This window comes from Gobio gobio (genome assembly GCF_949357685.1).
Source record: "Gobio gobio genome assembly, chromosome: 3".
In the NCBI taxonomy this organism is placed as follows: Eukaryota; Metazoa; Chordata; class Actinopteri; order Cypriniformes; family Gobionidae; genus Gobio; species Gobio gobio.
In genome coordinates, this window is record NC_137099.1 from 14,902,880 (window position 1) to 14,923,076 (window position 20,197).

At 35.7% G+C, this 20,197-nt stretch overlaps 1 protein-coding gene across 1 annotated transcript in view; it reads right to left on the reverse strand.

The window, feature by feature from the left end:
* dmd (dystrophin) overlaps positions 1-20,197 on the reverse strand; it is a 156,900-nt gene that overhangs the window by 64,787 nt on the left and 71,916 nt on the right. Inside the window, exons 40-55 of the mRNA XM_079813126.1 lie at positions 19,008-19,160; positions 18,614-18,784; positions 16,804-16,914; positions 16,465-16,610; positions 15,681-15,804; positions 11,021-11,196; positions 10,710-10,857; positions 10,416-10,547; positions 9,106-9,255; positions 7,854-7,934; positions 7,575-7,656; positions 7,272-7,438; positions 4,577-4,694; positions 2,738-2,949; positions 2,439-2,593; positions 943-1,132 (exon numbers count right to left, since the gene is read on the reverse strand). Coding sequence (XP_079669252.1) covers positions 943-1,132; positions 2,439-2,593; positions 2,738-2,949; positions 4,577-4,694; positions 7,272-7,438; positions 7,575-7,656; positions 7,854-7,934; positions 9,106-9,255; positions 10,416-10,547; positions 10,710-10,857; positions 11,021-11,196; positions 15,681-15,804; positions 16,465-16,610; positions 16,804-16,914; positions 18,614-18,784; positions 19,008-19,160 — 2,316 coding nt within the window. The remainder of the gene's footprint in view (positions 1-942; positions 1,133-2,438; positions 2,594-2,737; positions 2,950-4,576; positions 4,695-7,271; positions 7,439-7,574; positions 7,657-7,853; positions 7,935-9,105; positions 9,256-10,415; positions 10,548-10,709; positions 10,858-11,020; positions 11,197-15,680; positions 15,805-16,464; positions 16,611-16,803; positions 16,915-18,613; positions 18,785-19,007; positions 19,161-20,197) is intronic.

A 20,197-nucleotide genomic window follows, 5' to 3' on the forward strand; every position in this document is an offset into this window, starting at 1 on the left:
GGCGACCTGGACAATGGACCTGTCAGTTTCATCAGCCTTCCTAATAAATAACACTAAAACTCCAAAGAGCTAATAATGAGAATTTCATTATAATGTTTAGGTCCTAAAACCCCTGAATAATAAAACCACTACTTGGTAGAACTGTTCAAATCCAAGGAGGAGTGCCATATTTATTTCTCAAAATAAAATCTGTATTTTAATGCAGAAAAGTTGCAGGTGGATGACATTATACACTGTACCAAAAAATTCTTACATTTACTAGCAATTTTTTAATTAAAGTGGTTTCTACACCAACATTTTTCAGCATATAATCTTTTATAAAAGTGTACAAGCAAAGAGAAGGGTCCCACTTTATATTAGTTGTCCTTAACTACTATGTACTTACATCAAAATATAAGTACAATGTACTTATTGTGTTCATATTGTATTGCAAAACACTTTTGCTGATATTGAGGTGGGATATGGGTAAAGTTAGGGACAGGTGTGGTGGTATGGGTAAGTTTAAGGGTAGAGTTAGGTGTAAGGGAAGTGTCAACAGTGTAATTATAAATGTAATTAAAGCAATTAATTACAGATGTATTTAAATGCAGGTAATTTTTTTACTGTATGTACAATGTAAAAACATGTATGTAGACAATAAGTGCATTGTATCAAATTATTAATTTAAATGTAAGTACATAGTAGTTAAGGCCACATAATGTAAAGGGGGTCCAATATTAGCTTACTTTTAAAAAATGTAATATATATATTGTGTACAGATGTTTGTGAGGAACTTCAGTAACTTGGTGCAAATCTTTCACTATGGAGTGAACATGCGGGCCAGGGTTTCTCTCACCAATGAGTGTGGCTAGCAGAAAAAAACAGGGCTGGAGCAGAGTGACTATATGAAAGAGAAGGGGTAAATGCTGTTACGTATGCATTTAGGAAATACTGCTTACATACCTGCCATTGCCCAAGTAAATGCCGCACTGTGGCAGGGTTTTCCAAAAGTCCCTCCTTAAATGTGGCATCTTGTAAGACATTGGCTGTGGTTTCTGCCTCAGTGAGCCAATTAAGGAATTTTTCCAGGTCCAAGTAGAAATGCTGCAATTGCCGCAGTCCAGCTTCAAGATTTGCCTCCTTGTCCCCTACACTGAAACGGGCAATGACTTCATTGTTATACAGAAAGAAAGTTGTTAAATTAGTACCTTAATATACTTCCATATTAAAGGGGTCATGAATTAAGAAATCAACTTTTCATTCAGCATTTGATACATAAAAGTGAATCGTGATATAAGAATATCCTGAAAGTTTCGGAGCTGAAAACGTCCTTGTTAGTCAAAGAAAAGCTTTTATTGACACCAGGCCCAGCAAACGCTCAATCTCAGAATGTGCCAGGCTGTGACGTCAGAGTGTGGTGAAACGCCGCCTCAACAGAAGAAGAACTGATTCTGTAGCCCCGCCCACTGATTATAGGCCTACGTGGAGCTAAACCGGATCAAACTTCCAAGCAATAAACATGCTGCACAAGCTTCATTCGGATTCCAATATTATGAATGCATGGTTGAACTATTTTTAATGAATATCCAACATTGCGCGTTTGTTCCTTCATTTCACCACGGATTCGTTTGTAAACAAGAGACTGGATTTGCTGACAGGATGAGATTACATGAATTGAATGAAGCAATGTAATGAATGAAGCAACACACTAATATTTGAAGGAAAAATACAATCGCGGAAGTTTTGATCATCCTTTGATTTGTCTGACTCTGCAGTGAGGCTTGTGCGTGTGTGTGTGTTAGTGATGGACGGTTCGTGGTTATATCCACCGATCGGGCAGGCCAAGTAATACAAAAATAACATTCCAATTAATTGTGGGTGGATGAGAGATAAATCATTGTGTTTGTTTGATAAACACATTTTGCGCGCCCTGTGGGACGAATAATTCCGGTTTCCGTTTCCCACACGCTTTCAAAACAATCCCTCACATGTACTCGACAAACTTTTTAATCTAGTTATAATATGCAAAGCTTATCCAATATCCAAAAGTCTTCAGTGCGGCACGGCCATAAAACCAAGCGTTCCATGAGAGAGCCTCAAAACCAGGGTAGAAAATAGCCTATCACTTATTCATTATGATGTTTTTTGAATGTAAAAACCACGCGAACGTCACAAGGAGATCTCAGACAACAGTATAACATTTTTTAAAAAGCCAGTTCATGACCCCTTTAAAGAACAATTATTGGATTGTTAAATTTGCTGGTAACAAATGCTTCAAACATCAAACCACAGGACCAAAGTGGCCCATAATTCTTAATGCTTAAAAAGCATTTTGCACCCTCACTGTGTCAGCAGTGCATTATTTTCATGCCGTAAATAAATTCTCTTTGAAAACGTTATTATATGCCACTCCACCACTGGTTGATGATACAAAATCAAAGACTTAAACAGAAACTCACCGCTTATTGATGTTGGCCCAAGCCAGATTCATGCTCTCAGTCATTTGTTTAACTTTGCTTGTGTCGTCGTCTGAATAAAGGGTCAGTAGTTTGTTTGCCAGTTCATTTGTGACATTCATGTGCGCTTGCCACTGCTGTATATCCTTAGAAAGTTGCTGCAATATAATAATATAGCGTTTATTTGAAGTAATCAAATCACATGCATTCATCTGAAGATCTTTCAAGGAATACGAGCACACTGAATCAGTTTACCAGTCATGGTCTGTCATGAAATAGATAGTGTGTTTCTTTTACATTACCTTGACATCTGCATTTTGGCCTTTTAAATCATCAACACCGGGCGAAACTTTCTTCCAGGTTTCTAGTTTTTCATTGGCTTTCTTAATGAGGGGCTCCATCCTTTTTCTGGCCTCCAACCAATCGCTGGAGTCCTTATACATGTTCTGCAGCTGAAGGACCCTGTCCATTAGCTTGGTGTGGGAATCCTCCCAATGTGCCTGTAATTTTTCAACTTGAAATAAAAGAACATTTATAAGGAACAATTCTGAAAATGGCTTAATATATTAGTACATATGATGGACGTATGGTAATAAAAACGGTTTATATTGAATCAAGTGGTAGAATCTTTTTTTTTTTCTTCAAATAAATAAAAAATAAATACACTGATCAGGCATAACATTATGACCATTATGATATGATTATGATTTTATGATATGATAATATTGTGTTGGTCCCCCTTTCGCTGCCAAAACAGCCCTGACCCATTGAGGCATGGACTCTACTAGACCCCTGAAGGTGTGCTGTGGTATCTGGCACCAAGATGTTAGCAGCAGATCCATTAAGTCCTGTAAGTTGTGAGGTGGGGCCTCCATGGAACGGACTTGTTTGTTCAGCACATCCCACAGATGCTCGATTGGATTGAGATCTGGGCAATTTGGAGGCCAAGTCAACACCTCAAACTCGTTGTTGTGCTCCTCAAACCATTCCTGAATCATTTTTGGGTTTGTGGCAGGGCTCGATATCCTGCTGAAAGTGGCCACAGCCACCAGGGAAGGGTGTACATGGTCTGCAACAATGTTTATGTAGGTGGTACGTGTCAAATAACATCCACATGGATGGCAGGACCCAAGGTTTCCCAGCAGAACATTGTCCAAAGAATCACACTCCGCCGGCTTGCCTTCTTCCCATTGTGTCTCCTGGTGCCATGTGTTCCCCAGGTAAGTGACACACATGCACCCCGCCATCCACGTGATGTAAAAGAAAACTTACAGACCAGGCCACCTTCTTCCATTGCTCCGTGGTCCAGTTCTGATGCTCATGTGCCCACTGTTGGCGCTTACGGTGGTGGACAGGGGTCAGCATGGGCATCCTGACTGGACTGCAGCTATGCAGCCCCATACACAACAAACTGCAATGCACTGTGTATAATGACACCTTTCTATCAGAACCAGCATTAACTTTTTGAGCAATTTGAGCTACAGTAGCTTGTCTGATTGATTGGACCACACAGGCCAGGCTTCGCTCCCCACGTGCATCAATGAGCCTTGGCCGTCCATGACCCTGTCGCCGGTTCACCACTGTTCCTTCCTTTGACCACTTTTGATGGATACTGACCACTGCAGACCAGGAACACCCCACAAGAGCTGCAGTTTTGGAGATGCTCTGACCGTCGTCTAGCCATCACAATTTGGTCTTCATCAAACTCGCTCAAATCCTTACGCTTGCCCATTTTTCCTGCTTCCAACACATCAACTTTGAGGACAAAATGTTCACTTGTTGCCTAATATATCCCACCCACTAACAGGTGCCATGATGAAGAGATAATCAGTGTTATTCACTTCATAAAGTTATGCCTGATTGGTGTAAATGCATGATTGACTGATTGAATCTCATAACCAACTACAATCTTATATGCATGTTTGCCTAACAGCATGCTTTAGTATGTGTTCAGTAGAGCTGTCTTATAAAGATATGACCTTGAGATGCCTGCTAAGACACAATCCTTGGCAACAGTCATTGTTTAATTCCTGCATTTTTTCAGAGACCAAGCTGCTACAATGTTGACACCCCCATATCACTACAAATAAAGTGTATCACTGAAAGAGGATATGGATATGGATGAGGCAAAGCTGACTTACTGCGCTCTGTAATGGTTGCCCGTGTCTCAGGGTTATTGGTTTTGTTCTTCAAGTTCTGAGCCGCAGTGATTTGTTTGTTCAGCTGTGGGCATCTTTGCTCCATGTCTTGCAGTGTTGACTGTTAGATAGTCACAACACAGAGTTCTTTACTTAAACACACACATGCATGTATATATTTTATAAAAATATGTTATATTTTTTATAAACAAAGAATATTTATATACAAGATAAATTATATATACAGTATATACATGCATGTGTGTGTATTTATATATACAGTGCCAAGAAAAAGTATGTGAACCGCTTGCAGAATCTGTGAAAATGGGAATCATTTTAACTAAATAAGAGGGATCATACAAAATGCATGTTATTTTTTATTTAGTAATTTCCTGAATAAGATATTTTACATAAAAAATGTTTACATATAGTCCACAAGACAAACAAATTGCTGAATTTATTAAAATAACCCTGTTTAAAAGTTTATGAACCATTGATTCTCAGTGCTGTGTGTTGTTCCCTGGATGATCCACGGCCGTTTTTTTGTTTTGTGATGGTTGTTCATGAATCCCTTGTTTGTCCTGAGCAGTTAAACTGCCCAATGTTCTTCAGAAAAATCCTCTAGGTCCTGCACATTCTTCAGTTTTCCAGCATCTTTTTCATATTTGAACCCTCTCCAGCAATGACTATGATTTTAAGATACATCTTTTCACACTGAGGGACTCAAACACAACTACTAAAAAAGGTTGAAACATTCACTGATGCTCCAGAAGGAAACACAATGCATTAAGAGCCGGGGGTGAAAACCTATTGAATTTGAAAATCAAGGTAAATTGTACTCAATTTGTCTTCTGGGAAACATACAAGTATCATCTGTTGCTTCTGAAGGGCAGTACTAAATGAAAAAAAAAAAAAGATATTTAAACAAAATAAGACAAATTTGGACATTCTTAATGCATTGTGTTTCCTTCTGGAGCATCAGTGAATGTTTCAACCTTTTTTAATAGTTGTGTTTGAGTCCCTCAATTGTCCTCAGCATGAAAAGATTGATCTTAAAATCATACAGTCATTGCTGGAGAGGGTTCAAATATGAAAAAGATGCTGGAAAATTGAATAATGTGCAGGACCTGGAGGATTTTTCGGCCAGTTTAACTGCTCAAGACAAACAAGGAACTCATGAACAACCATCACAAAACAAAAAAACAGCCGTGGATCATCCAGGGAACGACACACAGCACTGAGAATCAATGGTTCATAAACTTTTGATTGGGGTTATTTTAATAAATTCAGCAATTTTTTTGTCTTGTGGACTATATGTAAAAAAAATGTATGTAAAATATCTTATTCAGGACAGTACTAAATAAAAAATAACATGCATTTTGTATGATCTCTCTTATTTAGTTAAAATGAATCCCATTTTCGCAGATTCTATAAGCAGTTCACATACATTTTCTTGCCACTGTACATAATAATTATACACAGTACACACACATATATTATGCAAACACAAACTCTTATTTTGGATGCAATTAATCACGACAAATTTTTCCCCAGCACTATATATATATATATATATATATATATATATATATATATATATATATATAGATAGATATATATATATATATATATATATATATATATATATATATATAGATATATTTATGTGTGTGTGTGTGTGTGTCATCAATAATACATATTTCACCTTCACCCTCTGACCATTACATTTAAAAATCAGTAAAAATCATTAACACAGTATAATTAAACACCATCTTCATGATTCTTCATCTTCACACATTTTTGCAGCTCAATTTAACACTATTTTCCGTGAATGAATAACTAAATGAAAAAGTTCTGCTGCTCATTTCAAATGCAAAGAGACTAGCCAATCATAACAGAGGGCATTAACATATACTTTGCAGTCTATGCAATTTTGAGGGTCAGAGAAACGGTGGAAACTGGTTATATAAAACTAAATTGTATTTGGTGCCCCCTTGACTAACATTTTATGTAGAATATTTTACAAAATGGTCACGTTAATCGCTTGCAGCTAGTGCAAAATGCTGCTGCAAGGTTTTTAATGAATGCAGGGAAAACGGATCATGTTACTCCCTAGTTATCTTTTTTAGGGTGGCTACCAGTACAATTTAGGATACAGTGTAAGATTTTGATATATATGTTTTTAAAAGCACTTCACGGAATGGTGCCAAAATTCTTAGCTGTGCTTATTAAGCCCTACAGTCCAGGCGTAATACTAAGATCATCGAACAAGTTTCTTCTAACAATTCCCTGAGCGCGTCTCAAATTGAAGGGTGATCATGCTTTTTCTATATCTGGTGCAAGATTGTAAGAATAAGCTGCAATTGGATGTTAGATCTTCCTTAACTGTTAATGTTTTTAAGGACCGTTTAAAATCATATTTGTACTCTCTGGCATTTTAGTACATTAGTATACGGATGTTTTAAGATTTGTCTTCTTGTTCTTTTGCTTTCTATTGTAATGTACAGCATTTTGGAACTACTGTGTAGCCTGTAAAGTGCTATATAAATAAATAAACAAACGAAAATATACTCTGAGCTAAACTCTCAAAATATGCATAAAATGTTACAAGTGTAGAACACAGCCACTGCAGGAAAGAAAAAAAAGTATATTACTGTGAACATGGATTAAGAGCTGCAAGATGACGGCGTAAACTGACCTTGAGTTTCACGGTCATGTCATTGATCTCGTCAAGATCTCCAACCATTACTCTCTGAGTCTGGACCATGTGATCCAAAAGAGTGAGCCAATCATCAAGCTCCGTCCAGGATTTATTGAATTTATCAAGGGCTGCATCTCCTGCTGCACTACCAGTCAATGTTACGGCTGAAAAAAAAAGAAAAAGATCTTTTGTTCAGACTTTCAGATGTTTAACATTACATAAGCAACACGGAATGCTCATGAATTTTAATAGCATATTATTGTAGCTTGAATCATCATGCATTACATGATGAAATCATACCTGCGAGCTGACATTTGTCTCGCCACTCTTTAAGGAGAACTTGAATGGATGTCCAATCTGCACTGAGGCCATCAAACTGCCCCTGGAATGCATCAGTCCAGGACAAATATTAAATAAAGCTGCATGCAATGAAGCTGATAGACTGCTATAGTATGATGTATTGCATTACAGTACAGAACAGTGATGGGAGATACTACAGGCAAGTGTGCAGAGTAATCTAATATCATAGTCATAGTGTTTCTGAGATCATATCTAATGATAACGTGGTCGATTACACACCTTCTCTGGTTGGCATGGAGGTCTCTCCTTTGCCAAAACGGCTTCCACTGCTGGTTTCTTTTCCTTTACATCAACCTCGATCTACAGAAAATAAATATAAGAAAAAAAAATTCACAACAAACCCTTATTAAAGGAGTAAATCTAGCTCTACGTATATCTATTTTAACCAAATAAAAATAAAAAGTCCAGGTCACATTTTACTCCAAAATCAAAAGGGGGAAAAAAATAATATTTTTATTTTGAATAAAGAAATGAAACCTTTTTATTTTTTGCATAGTAACAATACTTTTATCGCCATGATAATCACATTTACCACTAAATTCTGTGCGTTCAGTGAAGCATCTGGACATTATAATTTTAATTATTTTTTTATTCTCAGTCATAATATTTTTAGCACTGTAATACAGTATATTTTATTTAAATAGGCATACATTAAAAGCAGTATAACAATGTATACATGCTTTAAAAGTTTGTACTATAGAAATACGATTTTTACATTATGTCATAAGAAGAGGGGGGTAAGAGGTCGAAAAAATAAGAAAATAAATAGTGGTCCTAAAAATAGGCTTCAGTTTCTTTGTGCAAAATATAATTCTTCTGTCTTATTTAGATTTAGATTTATCCTTTATATTCTTTCTTTTGATGTAGGGCTGAAATATGGTTTTGAAATAACCTCAACCCTGAAAAGGAGCTATAGCAATAGTTATACATGCCTTGACAAGCACCACTAACAAGAAACAAAGATTTTGTTTTGAGAAAAACAATAGTATAAAGTGACAGCATGCAGCAGTGTGCAAATCATATTCAGTCGAGTACAGCAGAATCAGAGTGAACCAGCCACAAACCACTCAAAATCACATAAGAACATATGTACTGATTTTTTCATAAGTTCATTAACTGAAAGAACAAATGATTTCCTGAACCTATTAGTTCTATGTCTAGGGAAGCGAAACATTTGCCTTGAAGGGAGCAGATGAAACTATGAAGCAGATGCTGGGATGCTAAGAAAGGCAGCATATGTCATCTGAAAGACTCTCTTTGTACAAATTTGAGAGACTGTGCAAAAGCAGACCAAAGACTTTGACATACTTGCTTCTAGTAGGGATCAAATCAGCAACATGATGGTTACCAGCCCTGAACTTTTACCACTACACCACTCATAGCTATTACAGCACAAAGTTGAAATAACACAGACAACATTATTATGAAACAGCAAGACTGTGGTCAGTATGTTCTACATATGTGATATTACCTTTGGGTCTACTGCAGTAGGGGACTGCTCAAGCTGATTCTTTGTAGTGGAAGCCCAAATTGAGAGCTTGGAGAGCTGTTCCTGGTACAAAGACAAATCCCTCAGGAGATCCTCGATTTGTCGCTGCTTCTCAGGAAGATCAGTGGACACCTTTGAAGGAGAGAAAGAAACATTTAGAGTTCTTTTCAATAAATCACTGCAGGGCGGACTCTTACTAAACCTGTTTAGAACATATCCAGGTCATGTTTTACCCCCAAATCTCAAAAGAGATATTGAGATAAGAAATATTAGAACAGAATAAATAAAATAAGAAATATTATTTTTCTATAAGCTTTAAGCGCTTATATTTTTTAGGATTTTTTTCTCTCGCATTGCTATCCTGACAGTTAAGGAGCCCAAAAAAATATAAAACAAAATAATAAAATACATAGAAATTAATTAATTAATTAAATTAAATAAATAAATAAAATAAAAATATAAAATACTGCCTTAAATTTATGCAAATATAAAACCAATGCATGGAATACAAAACCAATGCATGGAAATTTGAGAATACACACACACGAATATATATATATATATATATATATATATATATATATATATATATATATGAAACTAAATGTGTGCTTCCTGTGCTCATCATATACACATTTAATTTCATATATATATATATATATATATATATTCGTGTGTGTGTATTCTCAAATTTCCATGCATTGGTTTTGTATTCCATGCATTGGTTTTATATTTGCATAAATTTAAGGCAGTTTTACAAATACTACTACGATATATTTATTTGTTTTGTTTGTTGTTATTTATTTATATTGTTGATGTGTTTTTTATTTTGTTATTACAGTGAAATTCATAAAATTGTAAGTGTGACTTCAGTGACTTTATTTCCAAAAACCTTATGGGGTCCACTGATATTTTACGTTATATTTTTATTTTATTTATTTATTTTATTTAATTTAATTAATTAATTAATTACTATGTATTTTATTATTTTGTTTTATATTTTTATTTATTTATATTTATTTATATTTAATTTAATCTATATATCTATATATATATATATATATATCTATATATATATATCTATATCTATATCTATATCTATATCTATATCTATATCTATATATATATATATATATATATATAGTAAACATCTACGATTACATGTATCTGACTACACAACGATAATGTCCTCATTTGCCCGTTGCATTAATCATGCCAAGGTCACAAAATCATTGAAATAAATTTGCCAGTAAGATCAAATAGTAGAGAAGGGAAGAAATGATTTGAATTACCTTGGCCCATCGCATGTTAATAACCTTCAGATGTTTCTCCAGTGGTTTGACTTTATCAGCTGGGAGAGAGGAGCCCTTGCTGTTGATCTGATGAAGAGTTTGCTTTCTGCTCGGCAGTTCCCCCACCCGGGCCTGAAGATTTTCACACACACATATTAATTATCTGGCTCCTCTTTGTGACTCATTTTTGGTGATTTGCCTCATGGGAGAATTTTAATTTGAATATGGAGCTAAAAGCTATGTTTATCCCCCATGTGTGAGCTAATGGCATCTTTTTAAGCAACTGATTTTTACCTTCACTTTTTCTAATGTTGCACTGAGCTGCTCCTTGTGACCCGCTTCTACAGGAAGTGCAGCCACAGCCTCTGCATCATCCAACCAGGACTGAAACTCCCCCATGTCTTCATTTAACTCGACAAGAAGAATTTTTGCCCCGGCAGAGCTAAAACACACAGCAGCCATATTAATGCATTCCTCCAAAATAAGTACAAAAGAGGGCAATTATGTAGGTGTTTGCAGCTCAAATTGAATTATGCTAAGATATTCAAACGTGCGCAGCTCTCTCACGAGCTGCCTGCATTATTATGTCCTGCATTTTTACTAACCGTCTCTTGATCTCAGCAAGCTGGTTGGACACTTTGGCCCAGCGGGAGTTGATAGAGGCGAGCTGCTGTTTAATGTGGTCCCTGTCGTCCTTACTGCACTGTGGAGTCAGATCTGTCCCAAGAGCATTGAGCCCCTTCACTGCTGCTTCCTGTTTTTCCAGCTCTCCCTGGAGCTCCTGGGAAAGTAGAATGTCGCAGCATAGATGGTCTGAAAACTAATCTTAACATGAGAACTAATCTAACACTAATATAACAGTTACTGTTTTGCCTAAGAAATCTGGTAATACTTTTATGATATAACGATTTCTTATTCTTAATAATAATTATTAACAGTATTCTTAAAGGAATAGTTCACCCAAAAATAAAACACTGCAAGGCCATCAAAGATGTATATTACTTTCTTTCCTCAGCCAAAGATTCCAGGATTTTTTCTCCATCCAATGAAAGTGAATGGTGCCCAAGGTGGATATGGCAAGCCGTTTTTACTTTTATTCATTCACAGGATATGAAATCATCAATCATCATATCGACAATTGAATTTCAACTAGTAAAAACTCTAATTCTTGATGTCAGCGCCCTTGACACACTCCCCACTTCTTTTTTCAAAAGTGTGTTTAACTATTTAGAAGCAGATCTCCTAGAAGTGGTAAACTCCTCACTTCTTTCTGGGACTTTTCCAAACTCCCTTAAAACTGCAGTAGTAAAGCCTCTCCTTAAAAAGAGAAATCTGGATAACTCCATATTGAGCAACTACAGACCAATCTCAAATCTCCCCTTCATAGGCAAGATCATTGAAAAAGTTGTTTTCAGTCAGCTGAACAAATTCTTGAACTCAAACGGATACTTTGACAATTTTCAATCTGGTTTCCGACCAAATCACAGCACAGAGACAGCGCTCATAAAGATTATAAATGATATTCACCTCAATACAGATACAGGCAAAACATCGATTCTGGTACTACTGGACCTCAGTGCTACATTCGACACTGTTGACCACAACATACTTCTTGACAGGCTAGAAAATTGGGTTGGGCTTTCTGGAATGGTCCTCAAATGGTTCAGGTCATACTTAGAAGGGAGAGGTTATTATGTGAGTATAGGTGACCATAAGTCTGAGAGGACATCCATGACATGCGGAGTCCCACAAGGGTCAATTCTTGCACCACTCCTATTCAATCTGTATATGCTGCCACTCAGCCAAATAATGAAAAATAACAAAATGGCTTACCACAGCTATGCTGACGACACCCAGATCTACTTAGCCCTATCACCTAATGACTACAGCCCCATTGACTCTCTATGTAAATGCATTGATGAAGTTAACAGTTGGATGTGCCAAAACTTTCTTCAGTTAAACAAAGACAAAACTGAAATTACTACATTAGGAAACAAAGATGAAATTCTCAAGGTGAACGCATATCTTGAGGCTAAAGGCCTGAAATCAAAAAATCAAGTCAGGAATCTTGGTGTGATTTTGGAGTCAGACCTGAGTTTCAGTAGTCATGTCAAAGCAATAACTAAATCAGCTTACTATCATCTTAAAAATATTGCAAGAATTAGAAGCTTTATTTCCAGGCCTTCCCAAAAAGACCATTAGACAGCTGCAGCTCATACAGAACGCTGCTGCCAGGATCCTGAGCAGAACCAGAAAATATGACCATATCACACCAGTCCTCAGGTCTTTACACTGGCTTCCAGTTACATTTAGGATCGATTTTAAAGTGCTATTACTTGTATATAAATCACTAAATGACCTAGGACCTCAATACATTGTAGATATGCTGATTAAATACAAACCCAACAGATCACTCAGATCATCAGGATCAAGTCAATTAGAAATACCAAGGGTTCACTCAAAGCAAGGAGAGTCTGCGTTTAGCTATTATGCCAGCCGTAGCTGGAACCAGCTTCCTGAACAGATCAGATGTGCTCCAACAGTAGCCACTTTCAAATCCAGACTCAAAACACATCTGTTCAGCTGTGCATTTACTGAATGAGCTGTGCAACTGTACGACTAATTGCACCTTATCTTATGCATTTACTCAATGTGCTCTGTGCTTTGTCCGAACTGCTTGCACTTTAATTATGTTTCATTTTAACCCTGTTTTATTTTTAGTTTTTAATTATACTTTTATTTTTATTATTATTTTTTTTATTTTGTTAAGGCTGTCTGGGTGGAAGAGGTTGAGAGACGGGGGAGCTTAAACAGTTATTGTGGTTCGAGTCCACATAGTTATCCTCAATTTAGACCCCGACGTGATGTCTCTGATCAGGTAAGACATGAATTTGGTTTTGACTACCTGATTAGTGGCATCACTGAATAAATGTTATTGTGGTTCGAGTCCACATAGTGCGAGGACGATCCGTTTAGATCTGCTCTGACGGATAGTATAGCCTTGGTGGTAAGAGGAAGGACCGTGTAGATCCGCTCTGACGGTCGAACAAAGTAGAGATAGCCCTGGTGTTCCGGTCCAGGAAGATTTGTCTGTAAGGGTAATGTTTAAATGCACAGTTACCTGACAAATATTTTTTTGAGTACTCGCTCTGGTGCGAGGAAGACCCGTTTAGATCTGCTCTGGCGGGTAAAACATCTAGAGAACACCCTCAAGTTAGGCCAAGAAGATTTGTCTGTAAGGGTACTGTCTAAACGCACAGTTACCTGACAAATATTTTTAAAGTAAACCTGACTCTCCATTTTCTTCCACCCCAGATTATTTTTATTTCCTTTTAATTTCCTTTTAATTCCTTTTATAACTATTATACTATATATATTTTTATTTTATTCACTTATAACTATTTTAACTTCATTTCTGTGTAAAGCACTTTGAATTGCCACTGTGTATGAAATGTGCTATACAAATAAACTTGCCTTGCCTTGCCTATTGTCACTAGTGAAATGTCACCATAGGCGATCCGTGTACTTTTGCGTCCATTCGTTCGTCGAAATTAAATATGGAAAATGTGGTTTCTTCCTTTTTTATTTTAACATTGATGAATAGAATTAGCAGATACAAGATAATTTTCCTTATGCAAGATAATGATTTAATTTAAAATAATATAAATGATATACAACTAAATTCCTAATTTCTAGTGTTTTGCGTCACGCTGAAGCGCCCTCTAGCGCCTTTTTCCTCTGGCGTCAATAGAATGACTCGCATCAAGAGCCTAAAAAGATGAGACTGATTAATTTTTATTCATTAAATTATTACATTTATATCTTAACCCAAACATGACCATTTCTAAACCTTATAGCCTCTTGTTTAGTGCTCCAACACATTATCGAGTTCCTGCTTGTGGTCTTGATCCCGTCCTTTTGCTTTTTACTTAAAAAAGGGCCAAACGACATATACATTTCTGTGACTTTTTTGTCTGGCTGTTAAGTGTTTTATATCGAGAAATTGTTCAGGGTTAGGAGTCGCTTTATATGCTATAGCCTATGCTTGCTGTTCAAATTTAAAATTTACCAACATACAATGATGACAATTATACCCCAATATGTTATTTTCATGAAGACAAAATTCCCATACCCTTTGCCTCAGTGGAGGAGGCAATCAACAGTATACTGCTAAGTTAAGTGTGGAAAACGCTGAACTTTTAAGCGCGTTGCCTTCATATTCGGCCTGACCTGCTTGTCTGTATAGCTTTATTGGGCTTTTAATATGACTGTCTTAATGCATTAGCGTTTTCTTCATAACTGTATTTTATTGTCCATTTAAAAAATCCTTAACGTGTTATTAAATGTCTTCATGGGCTCATCTGCTTGTCTGTACATTTGTTTATTTATAAGGTTTGTACTAAATTTGCTCCTTCAATATCACTGTAGTACATTAAGCCACATTAAGAGTTTACATTTTTCACGTTAAGCGCTTAGAATGACCCGTTTCGCTGGGCGAGTTTGCCGCCAGCATTCTCGTGGACATGCGGACCCCTTGTGAGTGAGAATGGGTTGATTTTTTTTAACGGGAACAAAAGGGGAGCAATCTTACCCGTCACCATGTTGGGACAGGTGTTCTGCATCTGCAATGCCGGTTTCAGTTTTAAAATCAAGTCATGTATTATCATGTTTTTACTAGTTGAAATTCAATTGTTGCTATCAAGAATTAGCATTTTAACTACTAAAAATTGAATTTTTGATGTCAAGAGTTCATATCCTGTGAATGAATAAAAGTCCAAATGGCTTGCCATAACGTAGACCATTCCCAATATGCATGTCACTTGTGAGGTTGTGAACTCAACCGTCTAGTGAACGCGTTTGCACCAAGGCGAGCATTTGTAGTTATTTTCTACATTTGTATATCATTTTCGGATCGTTTCGCTAGAAAAGATTATTTTTTGGCTGAGGTCGTGCGGAGCTCTTTGAAGCTGCCTAAATATGGATTTTGTACTGTCAAAAATGGTTTACACTGGGCACCATTCACTTTCGCAATAGATGGAGAAAAATCCATGGAAATGTTTTCCACCAAAACCTTAATTTCTTTTCAGCTGAGTAAAGAAAGTCATATACATCTTGGTTGGTCATGGGGTGAGTAAATAATCAGCAGCATCTTTTGATGAACTATTTCTTTAACATAGTATTTTGTTTTATTTAGTATTTTGTAACACATTGTAATTTGTATATATTATTATAATCAAATGATACAATTGTAAAATGTATGTTTACCTTGAGGTGTTCTCTATTATTTATGGGGTCTTGTTCATACTTCACAATCGTCCTCTCAGCATTTGTGAGCCAATCGTCAAGCGTTTTGAGCTCTTCGCTGAATTTCTTCGATTTTTCAAGGCGTCTGGACAGAAGCACAAGTAGACCAAAAAATGTGATTCAGAAAGTAAAGAGAGAGAATGTTCTGACAGTAAAAATCAATATTCCGATTTAAACTACAAAATGCATTGGCGTAAAAAGTTAATGTGCACATATTGTTTAGTTATAGAGCACTATGCACTATTTAACAGTTCATTTAGTATGACTTCTCTACTAACCTTTTTTTATATATATAAATAGTTTTTGTTAATTGAAATAATGCTGAAATAAAATATAAATAATAGATGAAAAAAATTAAAACAAATTTCAAATATTGATCTTTTCAACTAACTAAAATAAAATAAGTTTAAGTTAAAGTACTAAAATTACACAAAAAACTGAAACTAATTAATTAAAAAGCTAAATATAAATAAAATTACAAAAGCACATAAAATGACAAATTTTAACTAAAAATAAAATATAATGCAAAATATTGATAAAAAGTAAATAGAGTATTTTTATGCATGCACAAACAGTATCACATTCATGTATAGATACGCAAGTAATATGGAACATTTGTAGAATAATCTTAGAAAATCCTTAAAGTTTATACAAAGACAAACAACTCTGAACAATTCACAGACTGAATAATACACACTATTTTGCTATTGGCAAATTACAACAGTGTGATGCCATTCATCCTTACGCGAGTCTGTCGTGATAGAGCTTTTGAAGGTTTTCCCAGTTGGCTCTGAGCAGTTGGACCAGTAAACTCTCCTCAGGAAGAGAGGCTCCCCTGCCCAAAGCCTCTGTCACTGGACTCTCCAGTTTATCCAGATTCACTTTAACCTCCTGAATCACATGTAACACAACAGATTAAAGCATTTCTATTATTTTCACTGCTGTTTCAGTGGTGTGAGTAAAACCAATTGTTCATGTACAGATAATGAGTAAATCAATAACAGATTGAATCAGCTCATGGACACAAAAATGCATTGGCTAATAAAATTCATTCAAAGAAATGAGACATGGTTTATGATATAACCTTAAGGCACTTCTCTTGTTGAGGAACGTTGATGAATGCTGCAGACCAACGCTCAGGAGAGTTCAGCAGAGCCTCATTGTCAGCGATACACTGCAGCAAAAACTGCAGCTCCTGCACATTCAAGGATGGAGAACAATGAGTCTCATTCAATTTGACTATTTTACTACAGTTTACTGTGCAATGAAGAGCAATCAACAATAGAAATAATTAATGTTTAAGAAAGATAAAACACTTCTTTTTTTTTCAATTTCTCATTAAAGACTGTCCACTACTATGGAGATCATAGGAAAATATATTTCAATGCTTATGCGTTTGCTCGCAAAAGTTGTGTGTTCTTTTTTTGAGGAAACGCAAAGTTTCTCGGGGGAATGCAAAACATTTTGAGAGTGAACACAAAGTTTCTTGATGGAACGCAAAAGCATTGACACAACATTTTCCCTGCCATCTCAAATTTTTTCCTTCATATCCCCATAGTATGGAAGCATTTGGGTAGAAATGTTCAATTTGCAATGCAATATGTAAAATGGCAATGCTTTTCATTATTTAAATTTACATTTTCCATACCATGTGTGCCACATTTGGAGCAAAATGATCATTCAAATTGAATAATATAATTTACATTTGCTATATCCCACTAGTTTTAACATATTTAACATATAACTTGAACATCTATTTGAAAGCTTTAGAAGTTGAACATTTTAAATGAAAATGTATTACAGAAATGATTAGATGTGTTTAACATGTTCAAGCTGAAACTGTAGCAAAATTATCATTTAAATGTTGTTTTTCTTTCATTTACACTCAGTTAAGATACTTGCGATTGTATTTTCATTAAATGTCCAGCTATGAATGTAGCTAAATTCAACGTGGAATTGAAAATGCAATCCGAGCCGATCAAGTCTCTGCCCTGCCCTGTCAATCATCGCATCAAGGCGGGACGTCTTGCAGCAAACAAACCTGGCGCTCGTGCACCTTAAAATGAGCACGGTCGCGTGTCTGCTGAAGAGCTGAAACAGTGAGCGGTGCTTTAAAACAGGTTATTTGTACTCTCAAATAATCTTAGACAAGCTGTCCAAGATTACTGTTTGCTATATCAGTATGGTTGTATTTTTTCTCTCTTTTTACCATTCTGATTGTTTAATGCATCAATTATATTAATAAAACGATGTGTAGTCCATCTGGGTGTTAATTAATAATAATAAGCATAATAATAATAATTGTTATTCCCAAAAATAACTTTTTATTTATGAACATTTTATTTAAAGAGTTAGCTCACCCAAAAATGAAAATTAGCCCATGATTTACTCACCCTCAAGTCATCCTAGGTGTATATGACATTCCATCCATCCTATAACTACTCCACACAGCTCCGGGGGGGGTTAATAAAGGCCTTCTGAAGCGAAGTGATGTGTTTGTGTAAGAGAAATATCCATATTTAAAACTTTATAGACTAAAATAACTAGCTTCTGGTGGTCAGCGGTACATGAGTCGACGCTAAAAGAGTAACCGTGTGGAGTAGTTATATGATGGATAGATGCACTTTTGTGGAAAATGTAAATTTAAATACAGAAATGCATTGCCATTTTACATATTGCATTGCCATTTTACATAATGAATTTCCCTTTTGCATATTCCATTGCAAAATTGAAAATTGCTATCCATATGCTTCCATACTTTAGGCGCTCCATACATTACAGTGATTTTATCACAGGCAATTTTCCCCAATACTTCAATCTTTAAAATATGCATTTTTAATATTTACTTTCTTTTACCCACCATTGACGTTTTTAACAACTCAGAGCAGACTTACACTTTTGTGGCGCACTTGAGTGAATTTAACGTCCAGCTCCGCCCAGCGTTTATTGACCGGGAGGAGGCGGGGCTCCACTAATTTGCCAGCTCCGCCCTCTGAAAGCACACGGCCCAGTCCACGCAAGTCCTCCAACTTTGGACGTTGATGTTCAATCTCAGAGCCGACTGCCTGATGGAAAACATCCAACTCTTTTAGTGTACAGTCCTAAAATATTAAACTTGTTAAGATGCAAGCAAAGGGACTCAAAAAAAAAAAACATAGCAAGTCCCTCTATACTGTTTAAAAACATCCCTGGTGAGGATAACTTTGAAAAGGCTACTTTGAAGAAGCTAACATATAAGATAAATATTAATTAAGTAGTGTAAGTACTGTATACATTAAAGACTCTCACTTTCACTCTCGGCTCCTCAGGGGGATCTGGAAGCTCTGCTACGTTCTTCTCAATTTTGTCCAGCCACTGCATCATGTCATCTGTTTTCTTACAGAACTGATACCACTGCGGGGCAAGAGCAAGGGCCTTCTTCTTTCTCAGGGCTCTCAGATTCTATGAACACAAAATGAATATATATATAGTATATTAAATATATATCAAATATAGTATATTAATACTGAATACATTTATACAGGATGTCCACATGATTGTCACCAAGCAAAACATGATTTACCAAAGTTTAACACACCAACCTTAGCCCAACCCCTCCGTAGGTTGATTGAAACTAGCCCATTTTTTAACCTTATGTTTTGACCATGTGTCTAACCTACTGTAACCGAAGTGTGACCTCATTCTTATTGGAGTTTTGACCTTGTCTCTGACTTGAATCACAATACAGGAGTTCAACCTAATGCTAACCTTACAATTATAGTGCAGTATTTCATTTTGGAAATATTTCAAATACCTAACCCTAAAATCTGATTGGGTGATGACATGGATGTAGTTTCAGGACCAATAAAGGACTGATAAAGGAACATATCTTATGTCCTATATAAAATCAAGAATGTACTTGTTGTCACAGAATATATATATATATATATATATATATATATATATATATATATATATATATATATATATATATATATATATATATATATATATATATATATATATATATATAAAATAAGCTATTGTCAAATTGTTTTAAGCATAAACCTCACAAAATTGTGTTAGAATTTTGCTTAAACCAAGATTTTTGTTTTTAATGGGGAAGAAAAATTAACTAAATGTATTATATAATTTTAACATACATTTTTCTTATTTTAAGAAAGCTTTACTGAAAAACAATAAAAACTTAAGACACTTTTTGTAATGTATAATCAACCTGACATCTAAATGCTTTTGCATTACATTGTATGGCCAGTTCAGTCAGGTCCACTTAGGTCAAAACACCATAGACAAACTTTTAGTCAACTGCTAAATTTGCATTTGGCGATATGGCTCTGTTCTAAATTCCCCATCCTTTTCATGAGCTCCATGAAAAGCCAAGAATGGGAACAAGCAGCAGCTTCTGGGGACAACCTCCCATTTTATTAAACTGGGAGGGCAGCGTAAATCCCCCATTGAGAACAGAGCATGCATCAATG